Source organism: Colletotrichum chrysophilum, assembly GCF_026319265.1.
Source record: "Colletotrichum chrysophilum strain AFK26 chromosome Unknown scaffold_29, whole genome shotgun sequence".
NCBI classification, from domain to species: domain Eukaryota; kingdom Fungi; phylum Ascomycota; class Sordariomycetes; order Glomerellales; family Glomerellaceae; genus Colletotrichum; species Colletotrichum chrysophilum.
In genome coordinates this window covers 66,461-88,539 of record NW_026517316.1, presented here as the reverse complement: position 1 = coordinate 88,539, position 22,079 = coordinate 66,461, and the positions used below count along the sequence as shown (strand labels likewise).

The following is a 22,079-nucleotide window of genomic DNA, read 5'->3' as shown; positions in this document are numbered from 1 at the left end:
AACAGCGGTAATGGTAGAGAGAACAGAGACTCACGAAGGAAAAAACAATCAAAGATGGAGAAATTGTGGACGCGCCACGGTAGTGCCTGAGGCAGGTGACCAGCGCTCTCTTACTGTATCTGGCACTGAACTTCGGCGGCGGTTCATCCACTAGAACATTTCGACGTTAGCGATTGGCTTCGGGCATGCCAGATAGCGACAGGGGCTCCCTGCAGCGAGAGCTGCCCCATGTTCGGCGGGGGGCCACCCCTGTCGTGATTGGGGACCTTGATTTTACCTCCACGGTAGCTCTGGCGGCCGGTACACTTCCGCGTTCCCACCATCCATCGGCCTTCCGTCCCAACGTGAGCGAGACTGCGCTGCGCTGCGAGAGGGAAGGGAGCGGTGCGGTCCAGTGCAGTGCAGCGAGCTAAGGTCCCCGGCTGGGACGTTGCCTCTGCCTCATGCCCATCGCATCCGAGTTCTTTAAAGCATCCCTCGTCTCGCGCGTCCGACCGCAGTCTCGTCTTGGTCTTTCTTCTCTCTCTTACTTGCCCTTCCTCCCCCCTCTCGAAGCTTGTCTTCATCTTGGTTGCGTCCCTTCTTCACCCATCAAACACACATACAACAACAATATCACACTTTCTTGTGCCCTTATCTCAAAAGTAGCATCTCCGCCGAGACACGAGTGTCCGGTCATCAATTTCGATGAAGAAAGCCTCTACAGAACCGCCCAATATAGACAGTCGTGCAGCAGAAGCAAACGCGCATGGCGTCCACCGCTCCTCCTCCAAGCGATCCAAAGGCAATCCGGCTGCTCCCATAGACGCCATCGAACCTTTTCCACTCTCAAACACCACGACCTCCAGCTCCAGCAGCAACAATGGCCGTGCCGACGACATCATCACTTCGTCCAACATCACAAGCTCCTCCGCGAGCAAGAACTACCTCCCCGACTACGAAAAGTCTGCTGCCCGCGAGAATGGCCTCACATCTACGCAGGTTGAGGGGAAGGGGTCTCTCGTAGGAAATGGGGTTGGTCCTCAGGACAACAACAGCAACAACAACAACAACAACAACAATAACACCCACCCTCAGCAGCAGCAGACAGCCGCCCCGGCCCAGACCGAGAAGCCCAATGTCGCTACTCGCTTTTACGAGACGAGCAAGATGATCATGTTCCACAGCTGGGTCAACCTGCTCCTCGTCTTCGTGCCCGTTGGCATCATTGTCAAGGGATTGCACGTGAACCCTGGCGTCGTTTTCGCCATGAACGCCATCGCTATCGTCCCCCTCGCCGGCCTACTCAGCCACGCCACCGAATCCGTGGCCAGCAAGCTCGGTGACACCGTCGGCGCCCTTCTGAACGTGACCTTTGGTAACGCCGTGGAGTTGATTATTTTGTAAGTCCCCTGCAACTGTTCTTGTTGGACCATCCAAACTGTACCGCTCGGTGTGGTTCCACCCGTCGCCGCCAGCTGGTGTTTCGGGAGGATGGTGAGAGGTGAGGGGACCATGAGATCCGACATGGTTTGGCTTGGCTTGGCTCTTGTCTTGGCCATGTCGCACCCCGGATCTTGGCCCTTACTCGCCCCTCAAATCCGCACATCTCGCATCTCTTGGCAGAACCTTGGCTAATGCTTAATTCTTCTAGCATGTATGTCTCTACACCAATGCAGGCGATCAAGACAAGAAAGACAAGAGAAGTCGATGCAAAAAGACACTATCACATCAATCGAGTCCCAAATCATGCAGATTTTTCTCCCCGCCTTCGTCCATTCGTTTATGCGCACACGTTGCCTTCCTTTTGAATTCGTATTGCAGTGTTACTGACATGAGAATCTTTTGTGACGCTTCAGTATCGCACTTGCCAAGGTAAGCATGCTTTCCCCCACCAATCGCAAAGTTGGAAATTGTCCTCTAACGCCATGACAGAATGAAATCCGTATCGTCCAGGCGTCGCTCCTTGGCTCCATTTTGGCCAACCTGCTGCTCATTTTGGGCATGTGTTTTTTCCTTGGTGGCTTGCGCTTCCGAGAGCAGGTATGATCGCCGACTCTGCTAAATTGACGAAGGAACACTTAAACTCTTGGCAGATTTACAACAGCACCGTCACCCAGATGAGTGCTTGTCTGCTCAGTCTGAGTGTCATCAGTCTGGTCCTGCCCGTGCGTACTTCCTGTTTCTCACATCGACATGATCGCTGACAAATCGCGCTTAGACTGCCTTCCACGCTTCTTTCACGAACCTCAAGACTGCCGACGATCAGACGCTGAAGATCAGCCGTGGTACCAGTGTCGTACGTAGCCATACGCAACTTACGATGAACGCTGCTAACCAGAACAGATCCTCCTCTTGGTGTACATTGTCTACCTCTTGTTCCAGCTCAAGTCTCATGCCTACATGTATGAGTCTACTCCTCAGCATATTGTCGATGCTGAGGCTGCTCCTGGTCCTGCCGTCGGTTGGTTGGATACTTCCAGCTCTGAAAGCGATTCAGACTCCGACACCGACTCGGACAGCTCGGACAGTTCTGCCGGCACCGTCCGCCAGCGGATGAAGAAGGTCTTGCGTGGCGGCAGAAGACGCAAGTCCAGCGTGGCCTCCGTCGACATTGAGGGCCGCCCTCGCACTCGCAGCACCTCCGTTGGCACCCACAGCACTAAGGGCTCTCCCAGTCGCCCTCGTCTTCCCCGTTTCGGTTCAAGCGTTGGCAGTGAGGATGCCCTTGAGGATGAGAAGCCTCGCAAGCATCGCAAGCACCGCAGACGCCACCACAAGCACAAGAAGTCCAAGAAGAGGTCAAAGAACACCCTTGTCGATGTTGATGAGCCCGTCAGAAACGGTCCTGAGACGGCTTCCTTCCAGAATGGCGAACCTCGTCGCGTCGACTTCGCGCAGCAGGATGCGGCGCCCATTGAGGGACCTTCTCAGCCTTCCCAGGCCGAGAACGACCGCAGACCCCTGCCCGCCCTTCGCGGCCTGTCCATCAAGAACTTTACCCCTGCTGTCTTCACTCAGGGTCCCGGTTCTCCGGTCGTTGGTCCTGTTACTGGTGGCCCCGTCCCCCGCGTCCGTTTCGGTATCCGCCGCACCAACTCCCTGCCTGACCGCCTGAACCAATATGGCGCAAACCCTGGCGTCAGACCCCCTGGCGCCTTGTTCCCCGCTCAAATCCCCAGGAATGTCATTCACAGCAGCGACGGCACGGAGGAGAAGGTTATGCCCAATGACCACTTGTCCCGCACTGCCGCCATCCTCCTCCTCCTGTTCTCTACTGGTCTCGTCGCAGTCTGTGCCGAGTTCCTGGTCGACTCCATCAACGATGTCGTGGAGTCAAGTCCCTTGGGCGAGGTTTTCATCGGTCTCATCATTCTCCCTATCGTCGGTAATGCCGCAGAGCACGTCACTGCCATTACGGTTGCTATGAAGAACAAGATGGATTTGGCCATCGGTGTTGCCGTCGGTTCGTCCATTCAGATCGCCCTGTTCATCACCCCCATCGTCGTCATCATCGGCTGGGCTCTTGGCAGGGACATGTCGCTGTACTTCACCCTGTTCGAGACGGTCTGTCTCTTCGTCTCGGCCTTCATCGTCAACTTCCTCGTCCTCGACGGCAGGAGTAATTACCTCGAGGGAGCCCTCTTGTGTGCGACATACGTCATCATTGCTCTGGTGGCGTTCTTCTACCCTAACTCTGACGAGGTCAACGCTCTGGGTGCTTAAGTGTACGAGACGTTGTAGGATACGTGTCAGCGAGGCTGAGTTGTTGGTGAGGGCAGCTTATGACTTTCATGATGCTTTATGACTTTTTCTTCCTTTCTAGTCGTTGGATGTCGCTTGACGTCGATGGCTACGTTTTACCAAGGGGATGATGAGGATTGGGGTATTTCTTTCTTCACATGACCAAATTTGTAACAATTTAAGGCCATTCTTAGACGGCAGTAAATAGAGACGATACTGGACCGTCACTCATTGAGTGACGAGGACGGGTCGTCTAACGCCAATTATCAAACACTTTTATTCATCAATATTTTCGATTTGGCTGCTTCGTGATCGCGTGAGCACATGGTAGAGAATGCTGTTCGAAGTAGACATCCGAACGTCTTTTCAAACAGCACTGGATTAAGCATGTGGGTCTCTGACATGCCAAAGGCGCTAATGGTGAGGTGGTGTTTGGGTATTTAGAATGCTTCTCCCCCCCCAGCAGCAAGAGCAGCCTTCGTGCCTTCCCCTCATCACTTCACGTTCACCTTCACCATGGACCCACCACGCCTCCTGCCTTCCCAATGGTATATCTTTACTTGCATCTCAGGATCTGTCACCAGTTCAGCGAAAACGGCGTGACCTAGTTGGTAAAAGCACACGTTTAAACAAACTCTTCCCAAGGGTTTCTCTGGTAACCTAGGAGGGGCGCTAAGTTCGAATCTCGTCACGCGAGTAAAAAAGGGCCTTGAGGATGCGGACCTAGTAGTCCCATTTTTGTATTTTGCTCTTTCTCTATGTTTTCCCTTGCTTCGTTCGTTTTGTCAGTATGGGTTGGCCGTGCAAGGCTTTTCCGCGTGAGTATCACGACAAATTATTCGAGATATTGTCGGCCGGTGATATCACACCGATGCATCGAGATCTGGTGGCCCACCGGGTAAGCTTAAGTTTTAGCCGCAGCGCCCGACAGGACGCGCCCCCCACCCGACCACTGGAAGTTTGCGCCCGGCGGCGCCGTGGAAGGCAGGCGGCCTCCGCCAAATATCAGCAGTGGCTGAGCATTCTTTGTCCTAGCCTGAAAGGGTTGTGGTTCACCGTTTGCCTACCTTACCTGGTGTGATTGTTTGGAACCGTTTTCTGGTTTTAGCCGGGCTGCAATCGGATCTTGAAAGAGAGAAAACAAAACTGTTTGATGTGACCTTTTTGCGCAAACGAACGAGTGGACTGCAGCAAGGAGGCGGCGCGCTTTTGGGTGACATTTTGTCCCTTTCATTGCGGGGAGCTGCTGCCGCAGCCTGCACCAGTGTAAAGTGCCCTGCGGGCGGGCGGATTCATCATCCAGGTGCCCTGCAGGAATAAAACTGGAGCGGCTGTCTAAAACGGACAGCTTCAGTGTGTTTTATTGGATTCACCGGTGCGAACCTCTGTAGCCAAGCCACACAGCCACATCTCACCTTCCATTGCCCATATCTCAACCGCCCATCCCGCATCATTCATCGCCATTTCCATCTCGCATCATCGTCAAAAGTGCAGGAAAAAGAAGAAACACAAGCGCATAACTCGAAAGCTGCGCGACATCCGCGATACTACTGCAAAACACACAGCATCCGGTCCACGCCCAATCGCAGTCCTTGTTTCAGATCCCTAACCCCAGAAAGCTCAAGCTTGGGCTTTATTTCAACGTCAAGGCGGCCCAGCGACTCTGGCGGTTTCCGCAAGCATCCGACACACCAGACGAACACACGCATTGAATTCTTCTCCCCTCCCTCCACTACCCATCCCGGCCAAAGCTTTTCCCCCTCCGTCGCCACCCTTTTACCCTGGAACGATGTGTTTCGGCGGGAAGGCCGACAAGGATGACTCTCCTGCACCGAGACCCGCGCAACGACCATCTTCAGCGCAACAGCAACACCACCAACAACAGGACGTGAAGATGAGCGGTAACCAATACGCGGCACCTACCGGGCAGGGCTCTGGCGGCGAGACATATGCGCTGCCGAGCGGTCCGCCTCCGAGTCAGGCGTATGCTCCCCCGAGTGGCCCACACCCGGGCCGGACACAGGATGAATTCGCACCTCCGCCGGGACCTCCACCTGCTCAATCGTGCGCCGCGCCGCCCGGCCCTCCGCCCAGTCAACAATGTGCTCCGCCTGCTGGACCGCCGCCCTCTCACCAGCAGGGAGAATATGCACCGCCGCCGGGGCCCCCGCCTTCAAAGCAGGACTACACGGCGCCGCCCCCCGGTCCTCCTCCCTCCCAATCCAAGCCGAAGCACGATTGGGAGGAGGCAGTCCCTGACACGTCCCTGTTCCCTCCGCCGCCAGCCTTCTTCAGCGGCTGGGACCGGTCGCCTGCCAACAACTCAACCGAGGCGGAAGCCGAGGCCGGCGAGGAGTGGGTTCGCAAGTACCCTCTGATTCAGCCCATCGACCTCGACCAGGCGGCTCTCGCAGCCCTCCACACGAGCAGGATCTCATTGCTTCAACCCAGCGGCTTCAAAGGGACACTCAACCAAGTCGCCCCGGGTGTCTGGGAAGCCTCGACACCAAAGAACGCCCCAGACGGCACCATCATCGGCTACCCGCCCCTCTACTCCGTGAAGAATCATTCGCCCCTGGCCACCGGCCGCCCATTTACGGCGTACTACGAAGTTCAGATCCGCCAGAGCGGCAACAAGGAGGTCGACGTCGCCATCGGCTTCACGGCGCTGCCGTACCCCAATTTTAGACTGCCGGGATGGCATCGTGGCAGTCTTGCGATCCACGGTGACGATGGGCACAAGTACATCAACGACCGTTGGGGAGGCAAGTCGTTCACTGACCCCTTCCGGGTTGGCGAGAGGATCGGTGTCGGCATGACCTTCTCGGCCAAGGATGGCAGAGTCAATGTCGACGTGTTCCTGACCCGTGACGGCGCGCTGAGGGGCCAGTGGAACCTGCACGAGGAGATTGACGCGGAACAGGATGGGCCGGTTGAAGGGTTGGAGGGGTTTCATGACTTGAGCTGCGCAATCGGGTCTTTCAACAAGAATATTTACGAGATCATCTTTGACCCGAGTCGGTGGAAGTATCGGCCTTGAGGACAGATGGTTTCTTTGTATTCACAGGGTGAGGCAGAGCGTTGATTAGTATACAAACAGTTTTCACTTCATCCTAATCCGATTCTAAGTTTACACAATTTCTCCCTTCTCACAAAATGCTCATATCTTGGCCTTGACATCCGTCTCTTTCCACCACGGATACGCGCTCGGCGCATCCTTCTCCATAGTCGCCTCAAACTTTGGCGGCCTCTTCTGCATGAAGCTATCCATGCCCTCCTTACTATCCTTCCCGCCGAACAAGTCAAAGAAGATCTTGCTCTCCAACAAATGCGCCTCCTCCGGCGACGCCGGCGTCCGCAGTATCATGTCCCGCATCACCCTCACCGCGACCGTGCTCGTGTTCGCCGCCACGTCCTCCGCAATCGCCAGCGCCCTCGGCAGCACCTCCGCCGGCGCGACGATCTCGCTGAACAGGTTCCGCAGCAACGGGTCGGTCGCGGGGTAGACGGCGCCCGTGGTGACGAGGTGCAGCGCGGGGCCGGCGCCGATGAGGCGCGGGAGGTAGAAGGAGGAGCAGGCCTCCATGTTGAAGCCGCGGCGGGCGAAGACGAAGCCGATCTTGGCGTCGCGGGAGACGACGCGGACGGAGGCGGGCAGGGCCATGGTGATGCCGACGCCGACGGCGGAGCCGTTGAGGGCGGCGATGATGGGCTTGGAGCAGTTGTGCATGGCGAGGGCGACGAGGCCGCCGGTGTCGCGGTGGGCGTCGCGGGTGGAGGGCAGGCGGACGGGGGAGGTGAGGTCCATGCCGGCGCAGAAGGTCTTGTTGGAGGGGTCGGCGCCGGTGAGGACGATGGCTTTGACGCGCGGGTCGGCGGAGAGGAGGGTGTAGGCGCGGGCGAGGGAGTGCGCCATTTGGTCTGTGAAGGCGTTGCGGGCGGCGGGGCGGTTGAGGGTGAGGATGATCACGGGGGTGACAGTTGGGGAGGATGGCGGGTGGTGGGAGAGGAGGAGGTGAGGGAGGGAGAGGGTTGTGTAGCTTTCTGGGAGGGCGGTCATGGTGCTGGTTGTGTTTTCTGTTTGGATTTGTCTATTCTGTGATCAAGGAAATCAAATCGATTTTTTATATTGATATTTGGGATGTTGAAGCTGGTATATGAAGCTATGATGATGAACATGAGTTGGAGATGGAGGGGTCGTTTACAACCGAGGTCCGTTATGGCTGCGGGAGCTGTCAAACGTCACTATGAACTTTCTCGGAGTCCCAATTAAACGGCATGGTTAAGATGAGATACAGAGAATAATTGATACTTTCAAGTCGGAAATTATTGTAACAACACATATAAGAAGCCTCCTCTTCCAATACCATGACCCTTGGCTGTAATGTAAGTCCATGGAGCTACGTTCAAAGTGACATGTTCACCGAGCTCACCGGGAGCTCCGATAAGAATGCGATAAAGACAGTGCCAAGAGCCGTGCTGGAGACCCGCGACACAGTACGGCTGACTCAACCAACCACTTGCGCATCGAGAGCCTCCGTGCTCGACCAAAGGCGCATTCTCGACATGCCGTAGACATGCACCATCCTAAAGAGTATGGTCTATGATTGGGATGCCCACGAGAAGCTATGTTTCCAGCTATATATCAACGAGAAAAAGTCCCTCGAGGACATCATGGAATATCTCAAAATCCACCATGACTTTTCGCCCTGGTAAGCAACCGATTCCCCATTCTCTGGAGGGGGTTCCCCTTCGTCCTCGGTGGTCTCTCTCGCCGGCCGGACCATCCGATCCACCCAGCAAGCTTCACCTGCTTGCCGGGAAACGGGGGACAAAATCTGGGGTAGAAATTAGGGGACCTGGGCTGATGACGTATCGTGCAGTAAACGAGCTTTCCAGACGCAGTTTCGCAAATGGGACTTTCCTTCGAAGCAGAACCCCGCATACAAGAATGATCGGCTGGTCGCGCGGGTCAAGGAGTTGTGGGAGAGGAATCTGTCGCAGACGGAGATGCTGAGGGTGTTGAACGAGGAGGGGTTCGACATTAAGAAGAGAGAGCTGATCCGGGTGAGGACGAAGAATCGGTGGCTACTCAAGGCTGCGAATGGGGAGAGGGCGAAGGACGTGCCCGACCCTGAGCTGAGGCCGTCGCCCTTGCAAGATGGCTTCGGGGGACACAACGGTGGAGGTACACCTGACACCTTGACAGACCACGAGGTTCTGGGAGCGATGCCTGACGATGTCGGTACGGCTTGGGATCAGGATAATAACCGGAGGAAGAGGAGGCGGCTGAAGGCCTTTGAGAGTGCGTCACTGGATGCACCTATCGCTCCCCGGTTTCCGTCCGAGACTACTCTCGACGAGGCCAAAGTCATACTGGGCCTGGCGAACGAAGTCTACCGACAGCTCCGTACCACGTTTGCGCGCCTCTGCGAAGAGTCAGACATCGTCAAAAAGACCATCGCCGGCCCCGACAGGTGGGAGGCTGTTAAGGAACGGTTGATACAGGAGATGCCACAGCTCCAGGCGGCCATGTGGCAGTCCAGGGACAATCACGAGTCCAAGAAACTGGCCCTTGACGTTATTTGCACTGACATTACGAAGCGTGCGAGGACGCTGGAGAAACGGATCACTCTCGCGGAGGCCAAGAACATACTTGGCATCAATCCCGAGGAGGCGAGAGATGTGCGCACCGCTTTTGAGCAGATACTGAAGGATGATGGTCTCAGCTCCAAGTCTGACGCCGGGCCTGCTCAGTGGGACAGCCTGAAGGGCAAGTGGGTAGACGGATCGGACCTCATTCAGCGCATTCTCGCACTCGGGCCTGCGGATCCCTCTCATGCTGAGAAGGTGAGGGCTCTGGATGTGCTCGCTCGAGACGTCATGAAAAGGCTGCGAGACGACATGTCGAGAAAGGACAAGCCAAAGAAAGGGGGCTCCACCAAGACGGGACGGCCGAAGGTGTCTGGAAATCAGCACAATCAGCATGCGGAGGTGGCTCAGCCTCAGCTAGACATGGTGGAGGATATACAGGGTAACACCGACCTGGTTGGCCAATACGGAAACGCAGGACAAGTCTCGTCGATGGGCCTGGTCCCCAGTTCCGGAGACAACCAGGCACAGCTGCTCATGCCCGTGCCGATGCAAGCCCAAGCCGCCGACCCTCTCGGCCACTCTGCGGCACGCATCCTCTCCAATGCTCTCCTCGGCCAGCCGAACATGGCGCTCGACTCGCATCTCGGGTCTTCCCTCCTCCTCGCCGCCAACGCGCAGGCAGCCTTCGTGGACCAGCAGTACGCGCAGCACTTCACGGCGGCGCAGTCCGTCTTCCATGCCGCCCCGCCGCTGCCCACGACCGTGGCTATCTACATGCGCCTGCACCCGTCGTCGACGTTCGTGGTGAATGCGAACCTCTGGATCGCGACGCTGAGCTCGCACTCGATGCAGGAGCTGCGGCACGTGGCGGCGAGCAAGTTCCCCGGGGCCATTTGCCTGAGAGTTGAGGGGGTGCTGAAGGATGGCAAGGGCGGGGAGATGCCTTTACAGATTGACCAAGATCCGGAGCTGGCTGCGTACCTCGCACATTTGCAGGGTGCCACGCCTACTTTCAACGTGCAGCTCGTCCCCGGATGGAAGACTGGCTGAGGTGTTCCATGCGGGGAAAGTGCGGTACACGAATTATGACCGATGGATAGACTGTCAGGATATAATGAGCCGAATGAGGGTAGAAGATGCTCACACGAGCGAAATACCGATGCTGGTGCTGCTGCCGGAAGGGTGCGGGAGACACAGTATCGGGCTACGAGATATCTACGCTAATGCATGGCTGGAATCCAATTGTTTTTTATAAAGTCCAGTCCCTCATCCGATGAGTGCATGGTGGTGCCCCTCTCCAATGTTGCTCCAATGTTGCAGTAAGCCAAAGTTCACCTCGGGCTTGGTAATGTAGAGGGCGGGCGGAAGGGGGAAAAGGAAGCCACGGCAAAGTGTGGAGTTGCGCCGGTCGCGATGCACCGCGGGGTTCCACAGCTTCCCAGGTCGTTCACCCCGCTTGCCGGGCCGGCCAATCCTTATCCCCGACAGCTGTGGCAGCTGCAGGCTTTTGCATGGATTCTCTTTCGCCATTCGAGCTCCAAAAGATCTAAGACCCGGGGGGGTCCCGGGGGGGTTTTGCAGCTCCACCACAACCACCACCTACAACCTACACATCGTTACCTTTGTCACCCCCTCCTTCTCAACCCGGATAGATTTATAAAGTATACCGTCTTTTCCTCCAATTCGGAATTGTCCCAATTGCTTCCTAGAACCGCTCCTACGATAATATCATCCCTCGCGACCCGAGCCAGCGCAATGGCGCATCTTAGAGCCAGAGCTCCGCAAGCAGCTTTGCAGGGCCTCAGAGCCGTGAGCCCGGCCCCGCGCCGACGATGCGTCGCCCTCGCTGGCGCCGCGCGGCAAATGTCCAGCAAGCCCGAACGACCGACGTCGAACGAGGAGAAGCACGGCAGGTCCTTCCAGGGCCAGGTCGTCGGCTCCATCTCCCAGAGACTGGCGCGCGAGCGGGCGGAACGCGAGAGGTTCGCTGCTGAGCGGGAAAAGACCGGTCCCGGCAGAAACTGGGCGTACACCTTTGGTGAGCACAACAGCAGCCTTGCCCTGATACACAAGTGCCCTCGGTAGCTAACGTCTTGCGTGCTTTCTTTTGCAGTGCTCCTCACATCCGTCGGTGTTTCGTACTACCTCGGCACCCTCGTCCCCTCAAGTCCCAACGAAGAGTCGACGCTGCCGCTGCACAAGACGATCGCACCGCTACACAAACTTAACAAGGAGAACCTCGAGGCCGCGTGGGCGGATTTCGTCAACATCGTCGGCAAGGAGAACGTCAGTACTACCAGCACCGACCTCGACCACCACGCCAGCTCGGAATGGTCGTCGCACGCGGCGGGGCCCGACGAGAGGCCCTTCTGCGTCGTGTTCCCTAGCTCTACGGAGGAGGTCTCGCAGGTCATGCGCATCTGCCACCAGCGCCGCATTCCCGTCGTCGGCTACAGCGGCGGCACCAGCCTGGAGGGCCACTTCACGCCCACGCGCGGCGGCATCTCCATCGACTTTGGCCGCATGAACAAGGTCCTGGCGCTGCACCAGGAGGACCTCGACGTCGTCGTGCAGCCCGCCGTCGGCTGGGAGTCGCTTAACGATCAGCTCGCACAGTCGAACCTCTTCTTCCCGCCGGACCCGGGCCCGGGCGCCATGATCGGCGGCATGATCGGCACGGGGTGCAGCGGGACGAACGCCTACCGCTACGGCACCATGCGCGAGTGGGTTCTTAGTCTGACCGTCGTGCTCGCGGACGGCACCGTCATCAAGACGAGGCAGCGCCCGCGCAAGAGCTCCGCCGGCTACGACCTCACCAAGCTGTTCATCGGCTCCGAGGGCACGCTGGGGCTCGTCACCGAGGCGACGCTCAAGGTCACAACGAAGCCGGCGTCGACGTCCGTGGCGGTGACGTCGTTCCCGACGATCCGCGACGCCGCGAGCTGCGTGGCCAAGGTCGTCGCGGCAGGCATCCCCGTCGCGGCGGTGGAGATCCTGGACGACCTGCAGATGCAGTGCATCAACAAGGCGGGCATGACGAGCAAGGCGTGGACGGAGGCGCCGACGCTCTTCTTCAAGTTCGCGGGCACCGAGAGCGGCGTCAAGGAGCAGGTGGCCCTCGTCAAGCAGCTCGCCGCCAAGACTGGCAGCAAGACGTTCGACTTTGCCAAGAACGAGGAGGAACAGCACGAGCTCTGGAGCGCGAGGAAGGAGGCCCTGTGGAGCACCATGGCGGTCAAGCGCGAGGGCGATCACGTCTGGACTGGCGACGTCGCCGTGCCGATGAGCAGGCTGCCGGACATCATCGAGGAGACCAAGGAGGCGCTGGCCAAGACGGGGCTGTTCGGAACCATTGTCGGCCACGTAGGCGACGGCAACTTCCACACCATTCTGCTGTACAACGACCAGGAGCGCAAGCGGGCCGAGCACTTTGTGCACAACATGGTCAAGCGCGCTGTCGAGATGGAGGGTACTGTCACGGTATGTTATGCGGTTCACACTGGAGAGAAGTGGTCACTGACAGATTTTGCAGGGTGAGCACGGTGTTGGTCTCGTCAAGAGAGACTACCTCCCCCACGAGCTGGGCGAGACGACCGTCGACACCATGAGACAGGTAAGCCTAAGTTCCGCGGAACGGCGTGGTGGCCAGCTATCGATTGCTAACTGACTTTTCTCTACAGATCAAGAAGGCTCTCGACCCCCTCTGCCTCCTCAATTGCGATAAGATCGTCAGGGTGCAGCCTCCCAAGGCTGGCGAGGTGAGCGAGTGGTAAGACGGCGTCTAGATCCGGACTGGTGTATGAATAGGGCACGCGCGATTCGACCTAAAACTACTACTCTTGTACATATATATCTCTACCATTCCCCGCTGAGGTTGCGCCTGTTGGGCTGGAGTTCTGACGGCTATTGTCCTCACCATGGCGCATAAGGCGACTGAATTCACACGCTCATGACCTACGAAATGACTCATTTTAAAATTTGGAAACAAACATCACAAGACCAACCGTGAAAAAATGTGATCTTGACATCTGGGTGAAAACGGCAAAAAGTCGTCTTTGAAAGGGACGAGACTCGAACTCGCGCGGGTTGCCCCACCAGGAAACAGATGTTAAGCTGACCTTAACCTGGCGCCATAACCAACTCGGCCACCCTTCCTGAGATTGTTGAGGTTTTCCGCGCGGTGGAGGTGACATGAAGCCCTCGCCAACCAGGGCTTGGTCCTGGGGATCCACACCCTGGCGACCGGAGAGGGGCCGGCCGCAACGGTCGGTCCGGCTGCGTCATCCCTGCTTCTATGTGCCGAAGACATTGTTGTTGTATAAATATGAGGTTGTATTCTGTCTCCGAGTGAATCTGTAACAATTGTCTAGCTTCGGGTTGTTTTGCAATATGCGGCTTTGAGCACTTTGGCCGTCTCCGAACTGAGATCCACCGCCGAGTTCAGTGTGATTTATACCTTGATTCGTTATGATTTGGTGTCTGTCATTCTTGCCCGTGGTATATACTGGTATATTCATGAGAGAGGTCTGTGAATTTGTGTTGGTCGAAGGGTTTCTCTGCCGAAAGCACCACATCTCGGTTCTTCAGACATCAAGCTGACGCAGGGGGGCCATTGCGACGAGCGACGACTTCATCCACGAGAGACGACTAAGTTATTTGGTGCTGTGCAGTACTATTCAGCTTGATTGGCTATCTTATACAGTAGCGCTGATATTTGGTGAGGGGTTAGATTTGAATGATGGACTGAACGTAGCTCTCGGAGCTAAACGTCGATGTCATTTGGGTGCCCGAAAGTTATTTGGGAGAGGCACATAGCGCAAGACAAACGAAGCAGTCGCCTCGGAATGATGAACAGGTATGAGAATCATGCCGTACCTAACGTGGCCAGTAGCGCCAGTCTGTTTTGTTAGTGTTAGTGTATTCCGTTCGAGGACTTCAATGAGACCGTGAAGACTCAATTTACTGGGCCACCTGTAACTGAGCAGCTCAGTCCATAACTCCTTTCATCCCTGGTATCATGATGTATATAGAGAACAATAAGCTTGATGCGTGTAACCCATTGTTTGCGGATTCTGACTTGGCGGGTTCAATTCGCCTTTTAATAAGTCCCTTGGTCTCTCCGTTCTTCTCCTAAACCTGCATCTGCCAGGAAGCAGTCTGGTTTCCCATTTGGTACTATATTTCAAAGTGTGTAACTCGTCTGTCAATCGCTCCTCAGATTATCTAAAGGGCTTATAAAATCCCAAGATGCTCGCGATAGGCTTGGTTCTAATGCCAAATGCCATGCGACGATCTCTGATTTGATAACATCTACACGGATGCTCATAGCACGACGAGAGTCATGTGCGAGGTCTGAGCAGGTCCCATACTTGATACTTGTTTACCGGGACAACATTTGATTAACGTCCGTCAAGGCTGTTGATGTTGAGTTCTAGTGCCTGAGTATTTTGTCACAAATAAGCCTATTCAATACCAAGATATTCTGGCCGGCCTGAGGAAAGGAAGCGATAGATCTTGCTCTTAATTGTAGAGTGATGAAAGGGAGGATCAAGGTGCTGTAATTCTTCGATCTCGTGCCGGTGATAAGGTCGATATGCTCCCTCTATAAATCACAGTGCCATCGTTTCCTTTCTTCGAATTCTCCCCAGCAATGACGGGGTGCTTAGAATGTTATTAGTAGAGAGGCCAATGGAAGTTGCTAGTAACACGATGGGCCATCAGCGAAAAGAAGGTATGGAGACTACAAGTGGTAACTTGTGAAGCCTCACTCAGCTCTCTGGCATTGCCGATGTATTCGTTGACTCGTACACCCAAGAGCCACTTGGTTCGTTGTTCCCAATAGATCACGTCCACTTGAGAGTCCTGACCCTGTAGTGCAAGGTAGTGACTCGGAGCACAGTCGGGATCGATGAAGATGACGACCAGTATCTGGACAGGGCGTCCAGAGATCTGCACCTCTTGCGTACTTATAAATGGGAGTTATATCCTGTAAAGTGGCTCAAGTCTCTTCCAGCGACATTTTAAGAGCGGAGGACATCGGCCCAACAAAGAGTCACAAGTTGGTAATCAAAGAGCGTGGAGCCATGACACCTGGAAAAGATCCTCCCTCTATGCGCATGCACGGAAATGGTGATGGTAACGACAGACCGTCACGCGCAGGTTTGGTTTCAACTAACAAGAAGATGCTGGGGTCATCTCGTTCTGAGAGGTATTAAAGCAGCTAGCATACGCCCCGAATATCTGGGTTGTTCTCCTCTTTCGAAGCAAATATTGGGATCAGATGTGGATGACAAATGAATGCGCGCGTTCATAACGTTCATCTCCAGAAAATACTGGTCTAAAGAGTTTTTCAATGCAATCGAGGTGTCAATCTGGCTGTTCGAAAGCATCGGGCTGTACCATTACAGCAGTTGCTGTTCAGTATAAACAGCACAAGACGCCAGACAACAACGACAGACAGGGAAAGACTCTAGACAAGTTCGATCATTAACGAGCAGCTGCCACAGATGTCCCATGTGCTGAGTGATCAACTTGTGAGGCGTACACCCAGAAACGAAAGTGACAAAGATCAGAGAGTCCTGGCTATTGGCCGGTCGCTATTTCACCAAGACCTCTCATACTTTATGTATTATATAGACTTCAGAAGCCAGCTTAACATCATAGCAGCCACACTTGCAGATGACCTACCTCTTGCTGGTTTTCCTACCGCCACATTCACGCCGTCTTCCATAGCTGCTTCTTGAAGTGATTGATATCATTTGACGCAGACACATAAATCCGCTACTATACATCCAGGGTACTTCATCATCCTGAACACTTCATCCCTCTTCGGGGCATCATTGAGAGCTTGTTTCCGCGCGGGTACCATAGACCTAAGCCGCGTAGACGACAAAATGAAAAGTTATGTTTAGACGGTAAGGAAAGCCATAAAAAACCACCGCCCTCCCTCTGCTCCACCACCACATATGAAGATGTGAAGACATACCGTCTCACGCTCAACCGTACTGCTGCCTCAAAGGCAACTTCCGATCCAGCGTGTGAAACGCCATCGTCCGCGGCGTATACGGCACCGTCCTCGGCGTCGCCGGGCCCTTCTGCATGTCCCTCATCTCCCACTCCCGCGCCTCCTTCGGGTCCACCGGCGAGCTGCCGTCGCTCCCCGCAGCCTCCTCGTCCTCGGCGCCCTCCTTGTCGAACTTGTTCGGCAGGCACACGTACACCGCAATCCCCAGACTGCACAGGAACAGGAACAGCATGTACACCGTCACGGCGAAGGTGCCCTTGGCGAGCATGCACGACTTCTCGGCCCTGTAGGGCGCCGCGTACGAGCAAGACTTTGAAATGTACCACGCCACGTTGGAGGGGTACCGCGAGTCCGCGTGGTCCGGGCCCATCTGCCCGTAGACGGAGACGGTGTACATGGCGACCATGGCGACGTTGATGCCGACGGCGAGGAGGGGGAACCAGAACTTCATGATGAAGAAGACGAGCTTGGTGAGGAGGAGGAAGAGGGTGATGACGGAGAGGGCGACGTTGAAGTCGGTCAGTCTGTTCATTTGAGTGTCAGCTTCCTTCAATTTCCAAATCTCTTTCAAACTCGTCCACAAGAACAAAACTTACGTCCTCGTCCATACAAAGGGAACCGTCGGCAGGGACTCATAGTTGGCGTAGGCGTAGAGCACCATGTTCGGGCTCGAGTTGAAGCCGTAGGCGTGTCCAATCTCCCACATCTTTGTGCGGTAGAGGTCCGGCTGGGCGATGCCGAAGAGGACGAGCAGCGGCACGAGGCCGGCCAGCTCGAGCGGGAAGATGGCCCACATCCATGGCCTGAGAAGCCATTTCCTGTGCAGGATCTTGTATGCCATCTTGGCGAGGCCGTGGATTTGGTATGATGATTAAAGCGGTTCGCGATATGCCCGCGCGCGCTCGCGCCCGTTCGAGGTTCGAGGTGGGCGGGTTGCGTTATTGTACTGCCCCCGCGGGTGTGGCAAACGTCTTGTCCTACTCTCTCCTCACTATTCCTCCGGCCTGGTTGGAAAGCTTGGGGGTGTTGGTCGACTATTCTTATCCCGCTGAAGGCGCAGTCGTCGCCGAGGCAAACAATGGGAGGGATTTCACATTGGTCAGAGTACCAGCACTCGACCTCAGCTGTTAAACGAAAATCAGCACTATTCCGCCGTTCCCCTCGTTATCGTTATTGTCGTCGTCGTCGGTTCCGCTCGCGAATCTTCAAAGAGGGGAAAGGAGAAGAGAGGTTGCAAAGCGACCGCCGAGCCCGGTTGGGGCAGGGTGGCAGTTTAATGGCCATCTCTTGCAGATTCACGCCTTCACCCGGGCCTTGCTTGCCCACACACACATTCGCTCTCTTCGCCATTCACCATTCACCGGTTCACAGAGAGGGGGGCCGCTGGCAAGCAGGTCGGTGGCCCGGGTCAGCTTAGGGTCGCGGCATTGGACGGCTGCTGCATGTGCCGTGGTCGACAATCACAGCGGCGGTGCCCAATGAGGAGCGGAGGCGGGCAGAGGTGCTAAGCGCCGGGCTGGGGAGGGGCCGTTCGATTGGCCGGCCCCTGGGCGAGTTAGCCAATGGGCACGGCGATACGCGACGTTGCGCACAATACCCGCCCGTCTTTTTTTCGACCGGGGGCAGGGTGAGGACGGGACAAGGGTCTTGGATGGCTGGGGGCCGTTTTTCCCGGTCACTCAATCACTGTCCGTTGGGGGGAGCTGTGGACTGAGAGAGGAGGGCAGATCAGCCTTTTCGTGCGATGCTGGTGCGATGCGACCGCAAACGCAGCAGAAATCAGGGATGAAGCGGCGTGATCGCTTGCGTTGACGCACAGTGATGGACAGGTGGAAACCCCGGATGTTGGGTGATTATGTTGGTTCTACCGAACGAGACTGCACACTCGGCGCTTGCTGCGAAGCGTCTTGTCTCGCGATGTGATGGGGCACCCGTTCATGGATCTGATAAAGCGGGCCGGCCGGTTGACGGCCTCCCGTCTGCTTCCCGGAATGGTGGCGACGGCCCACGGGCGGGAACAACCAGACGCCGCGCATGGCACGTGTCTTTGGAGAGCACTACCTTAGACTGAAGAGACCCTTAGACACCGACGATCACACCGTGCTTTTTTCGCTGTCAAGAAGCTGCCATCGTCTGTCAAGGGAGACAAGCTTCTAGCGGTGTCCGACAGCAAGGTAAGGTGTCCGTAGACCGGGACGCTCTCGGGAATCCCACATCGCGGGCTTAGGTGAGCGACGATCCGATCTACCGGCAATAAGCAAAGGATCATCGACGAAAGATATTAATAGGGGGGCAGCAAGGCACGCAAGAGTGCCACGAGAATGGGACTCTGACTGCCACCTCAGATGACAAATGAGCTTGACCCGCGTCGTGCCTTGCCAACCACCACGAGTGACTTGCATGTGCTCTGCCTGCTTTGGGTGCCATCGGGTGAAGTATTCTGGGTATAGCTGACTGCCAGCTTGACAGACAGCGAATCAACCGGACGAACCCATCAGGCTGGTTCAACGTGTCAGCACCGACAACACGGTGACCGAAGGAGGTGCCACACTCGTAACAGCCCCCAAAGGACGACGTACGCAATGATGCCCACTGTCGTGCGTCTCCGGAGAACAAAACTCAGCCGTGTGCTCAGTCGTTAGCGGCTCCGACAATGCGAATGCTCGGACAACACCGATGGCGCCTCGTGGTTGAAGCGGAGATGAGGTTTCTCATGCGGAGAGGGAGGAGCGAGACGAGACATGGCTCCTCGCGACTCAGAACCCCACCCGGGTGAAGAAATGGGCAGGAATGCTATGCCTTGCCAAATCTCGGTGCTCGCTCCAACCAATGGGCGTCTTGTTGGCCCGTTTCTCCTTGCGTCATGCACCCAGGAGATGGAAAGACCCCGTTCCATTTTAACGAGAGATAGGGCTGATTTCTCGCTTCTCACAGCGACGATGTTCGATGTTAGCAAGGCCTAGACCGCGCTCATGGATACCAGCCGGTTATATCTTGGTGACGGCGGGATGACGAAGGGGGCTTCGACGCTTGAATACTCCTGGTATTTTCATATCGGCCACAATTTGTTCTCTGGAGAGATTGTGTAACATGCTGCTACAGATACGCCGTTGACCTGAACGGCATGGACGTCGAGCGTTTTGCTCGGATTCGCGACTTAACACGCCGGGGCAATTCGTCCGTGGAAAGGCTCAACGTCTCGCTTGCGCCCTTTGGTTGGCGCAGACGTTCGGAACACAGGCCGTGGAGGCATGTGAGACGGCTGAGGCGCTCCCTCGCCTGGCATTCTTCTGGTTGGAAATCCAATGAGAGAAGAATAGAAAGCAGATAGCAGCTCGGCTCCTGGCAATCGCCTAGTCTCACCAGGGCTAAAGGCGCGAGGGCTGCGAGAGAGATTTCCGCGCACTTCCCGCAGAGACCACTTCGCGGGCAAGGAATGCGTGCCATCCCTCCACCGACATTCAAGGCTGGCTGGCGTTAGCTCTGCGCGCTCGAGGTTTCCCCCGGCTCCGAAGTGAGACCTTGGGGCTGCCTGGCATTGACGCTGCCCTCGCACAAGGAGGCATGCGAGAGGATATCGTTCGCTTCTTTGAGGACACCGGAGTGCGCGGTCTCCCCAAGCCCGTCCCAGGCACACCCTCTGGCAAAAGGACCCGGCAAGAGACAAGAAGACCAGCAGGTCTCGGGGGCGGGCATGCAACCGTAAAAGTGTGTTTTGGAAGCAAACAGCCCCCAGAAAGGGCTTACACAGCTGGTTTCCGCCCGCTTGGCCAAGTCCCGGGCGATCCGCTTGTTCAGGCCCCCGTTCAGGCGCTGGAAATTGTGTTGGTGGCGGTCGGGCAGTTCGTCCGCACGAGGCCGGACAGCCACAGGTAACTTACGGCCCTACAAGCATCGTATGATGATGGATGATTGGCAATGATTCCAAACGGTGTCCTTTGAAAGCCTCGGGATGCAGGAGGCGGGGAGATCTGTGCCTCTGCTAGGTGGAAGAGGAAAGCTGTTGTGCTGATCAGACGTGGGAGAGGCGGCAGTACTTGTTCGCCTGCTTGACAACTACCGGCGTTCGGAACGGCCAGGCAAGGTACGGTGCGGCACTGGATACGGAACGGGGTGCGGCGTCTTTGAGAGAAGAGGTGGACCGAAGATCATGGCTGAATGCAACGAGACACGGCCTTTGGTGCTGACCAGCAAGGCGTGGTTTGGAGTGAGTGACTGTGCTGCGCTCACTTGAGAAGAGTCCCAACAGCTGCACCTTCAGGTGGGCGCAGGCTCCCTGCTTGCTAGGGCCAAAAAAAAAACTGGGTGTTGACCTGTCAGAGGCATCAGCAAAGAAGAAGCTGAAGCTGGACTTACCCAACACAAGCAAGCCGTCGAACAGGGAATCATCCGCAAAGAAGAAAACGGCACATAGCAGCAAGGCCAGTCAGGCTGGCAGGTAGCTCAGAGTGCAGAGTGCAGACAGACAATTGACAAGCGTGAAGCCGGAATGGGACCAATGAAACCGGGCTTGGGCGATGGGGGGAACTGGCAGGTGACGATCATCGATCGGCGAGCTCGGGGTGGGGGCGACCACGGTCTGGACCGCGCCAGTTCGAGACCGACAGGGGAGCAGGAGCCACAAGGACAAGGACGTCCCTGCCTCGAATTGGCGCTGGCGTCGGAGGGCACGGGCCAAGTGGAGGGGAACTCGCTCTTTCCCATCCAAATTCATCCACCAAAATGGTTACCGAAATCCAATCGCCATTGCTGCTTTTGCTTGCCCGGTGCTTTTGGCAGCCGTTGCTGACGACGGCGCAACCTCAATTCTTCTGTGGCTGGGTTCAAGGAATGAGAGACCACGGACTTCAACTTGATGTCTTGCTAGACGAGACCAGAAAAGATGCCGCATCATTGCAGAAAATTGGGTGACGTAGTGCATGTCTCTCGTTCATTGCAGTGCGGGTACATTTCGACTGCATGAAGCTATCCAGCGACCCGCGTACTTTCTATACGCACAACAATTGAATGCTGGATGGACAAATTGCCAGATGCTTCGAGATGGTTACTTGCAGCGCGCGCACATCATCTCGCCATCCTCAACAGATTGAAAAATGTTTCCTGAACGGGTGTTGGAACTGGACGTGCATCACGGGGCGCGCCGAGGCAAAGACACCGTAGTGGCCGTCCATCCATGCTCGCGCAGTCGTTGCTTTTCTCTCTCTCTCGCTCTCTTTCTCTCATGGGTTCCCGTTTCGTTTCCCAATGTCTCAAAAGAGGTTCGCTTCGTCCAGGATTGCATTCCTGGTCATGGAGAGAGAGAGAGTGAGAGACACTCGGGAGGGGACGTCGGACCGTTGCATGCAAAGGACAAGTCAGATCGATATCATGTGAGCGCGAGCCTATAGGAATTAAGCCATGCGAAGAGATGAGAGATACTAAAGCACGACAGCACAACGTACCTGTTGAGCGCGAGATTTTAACATGGTGACCCTCTGTCTTTCTCCCCGGTCTCTTGTGACATGTTCCATCGTCATTCTCTGTCATTGTCTGAGAAGCAAAACCTTATGTCCATACAACGTAGCATTGATATCGCCATGATGAATGGGCATGGCGGTTTAAATGTGGCTGCTGGCGGTTTCCAATCTGGACGGTGAGATATTCACTGTCGCGGGCAACGGCGGCAGTGCGCGCGCAATTCTTGATGTGCACATAGTAGAGCATCCCATATTTCGCCTCATCCCTCGTCTCGTTGCCA

At 56.1% G+C, this 22,079-nt stretch overlaps 6 protein-coding genes and 1 non-coding gene across 7 annotated transcripts; 4 read left to right on the top strand and 3 right to left on the bottom strand.

Moving 5' to 3' along the window:
• Positions 1–687: 687 nt before the first annotated feature.
• COL26b_004682 (uncharacterized protein) lies at positions 688–3,705 on the top strand (the record flags this gene model as incomplete). Its single annotated transcript, XM_053177551.1, has 6 exons — positions 688–1,382; positions 1,735–1,774; positions 1,915–2,022; positions 2,076–2,147; positions 2,201–2,278; positions 2,326–3,705. 6 exons carry the CDS (start codon positions 688–690, stop codon positions 3,703–3,705), a joined length of 2,373 nt encoding a protein of 790 aa, XP_053038444.1.
• Positions 3,706–5,512: 1,807 nt separating this feature from the next.
• On the top strand, positions 5,513–6,763 carry COL26b_004681 (uncharacterized protein; the record flags this gene model as incomplete). Its single annotated transcript, XM_053177550.1, has 1 exon — positions 5,513–6,763. The coding sequence occupies one exon, from the start codon at positions 5,513–5,515 to the stop codon at positions 6,761–6,763; it is 1,251 nt and encodes a 416-aa protein (XP_053038443.1).
• Positions 6,764–6,883: 120 nt separating this feature from the next.
• Positions 6,884–7,783, bottom strand: COL26b_004680 (uncharacterized protein; the record flags this gene model as incomplete). The annotated part of the gene is made up of 1 exon (XM_053177549.1): positions 6,884–7,783. One exon carries the CDS (start codon positions 7,781–7,783, stop codon positions 6,884–6,886), a length of 900 nt encoding a protein of 299 aa, XP_053038442.1.
• A 536-nt stretch (positions 7,784–8,319) lies between these two features.
• On the top strand, positions 8,320–10,368 carry COL26b_004679 (uncharacterized protein; the record flags this gene model as incomplete). Its single annotated transcript, XM_053177548.1, has 2 exons — positions 8,320–8,435; positions 8,607–10,368. The coding sequence occupies 2 exons, from the start codon at positions 8,320–8,322 to the stop codon at positions 10,366–10,368; spliced, it is 1,878 nt and encodes a 625-aa protein (XP_053038441.1).
• A 705-nt stretch (positions 10,369–11,073) lies between these two features.
• COL26b_004678 (uncharacterized protein) lies at positions 11,074–13,091 on the top strand (the record flags this gene model as incomplete). The annotated part of the gene is made up of 4 exons (XM_053177547.1): positions 11,074–11,356; positions 11,432–12,798; positions 12,851–12,931; positions 12,999–13,091. 4 exons carry the CDS (start codon positions 11,074–11,076, stop codon positions 13,089–13,091), a joined length of 1,824 nt encoding a protein of 607 aa, XP_053038440.1.
• A 283-nt stretch (positions 13,092–13,374) lies between these two features.
• COL26b_004677 lies at positions 13,375–13,473 on the bottom strand. Its single transcript has one exon. It is a non-coding gene; the product is annotated as a tRNA-Leu (tRNA).
• A 2,840-nt stretch (positions 13,474–16,313) lies between these two features.
• Positions 16,314–17,183, bottom strand: COL26b_004676 (uncharacterized protein; the record flags this gene model as incomplete). The annotated part of the gene is made up of 2 exons (XM_053177546.1): positions 16,314–16,866; positions 16,939–17,183. The coding sequence occupies 2 exons, from the start codon at positions 17,181–17,183 to the stop codon at positions 16,314–16,316; spliced, it is 798 nt and encodes a 265-aa protein (XP_053038439.1).
• Between the last annotated feature and the right edge of the window lie 4,896 nt (positions 17,184–22,079).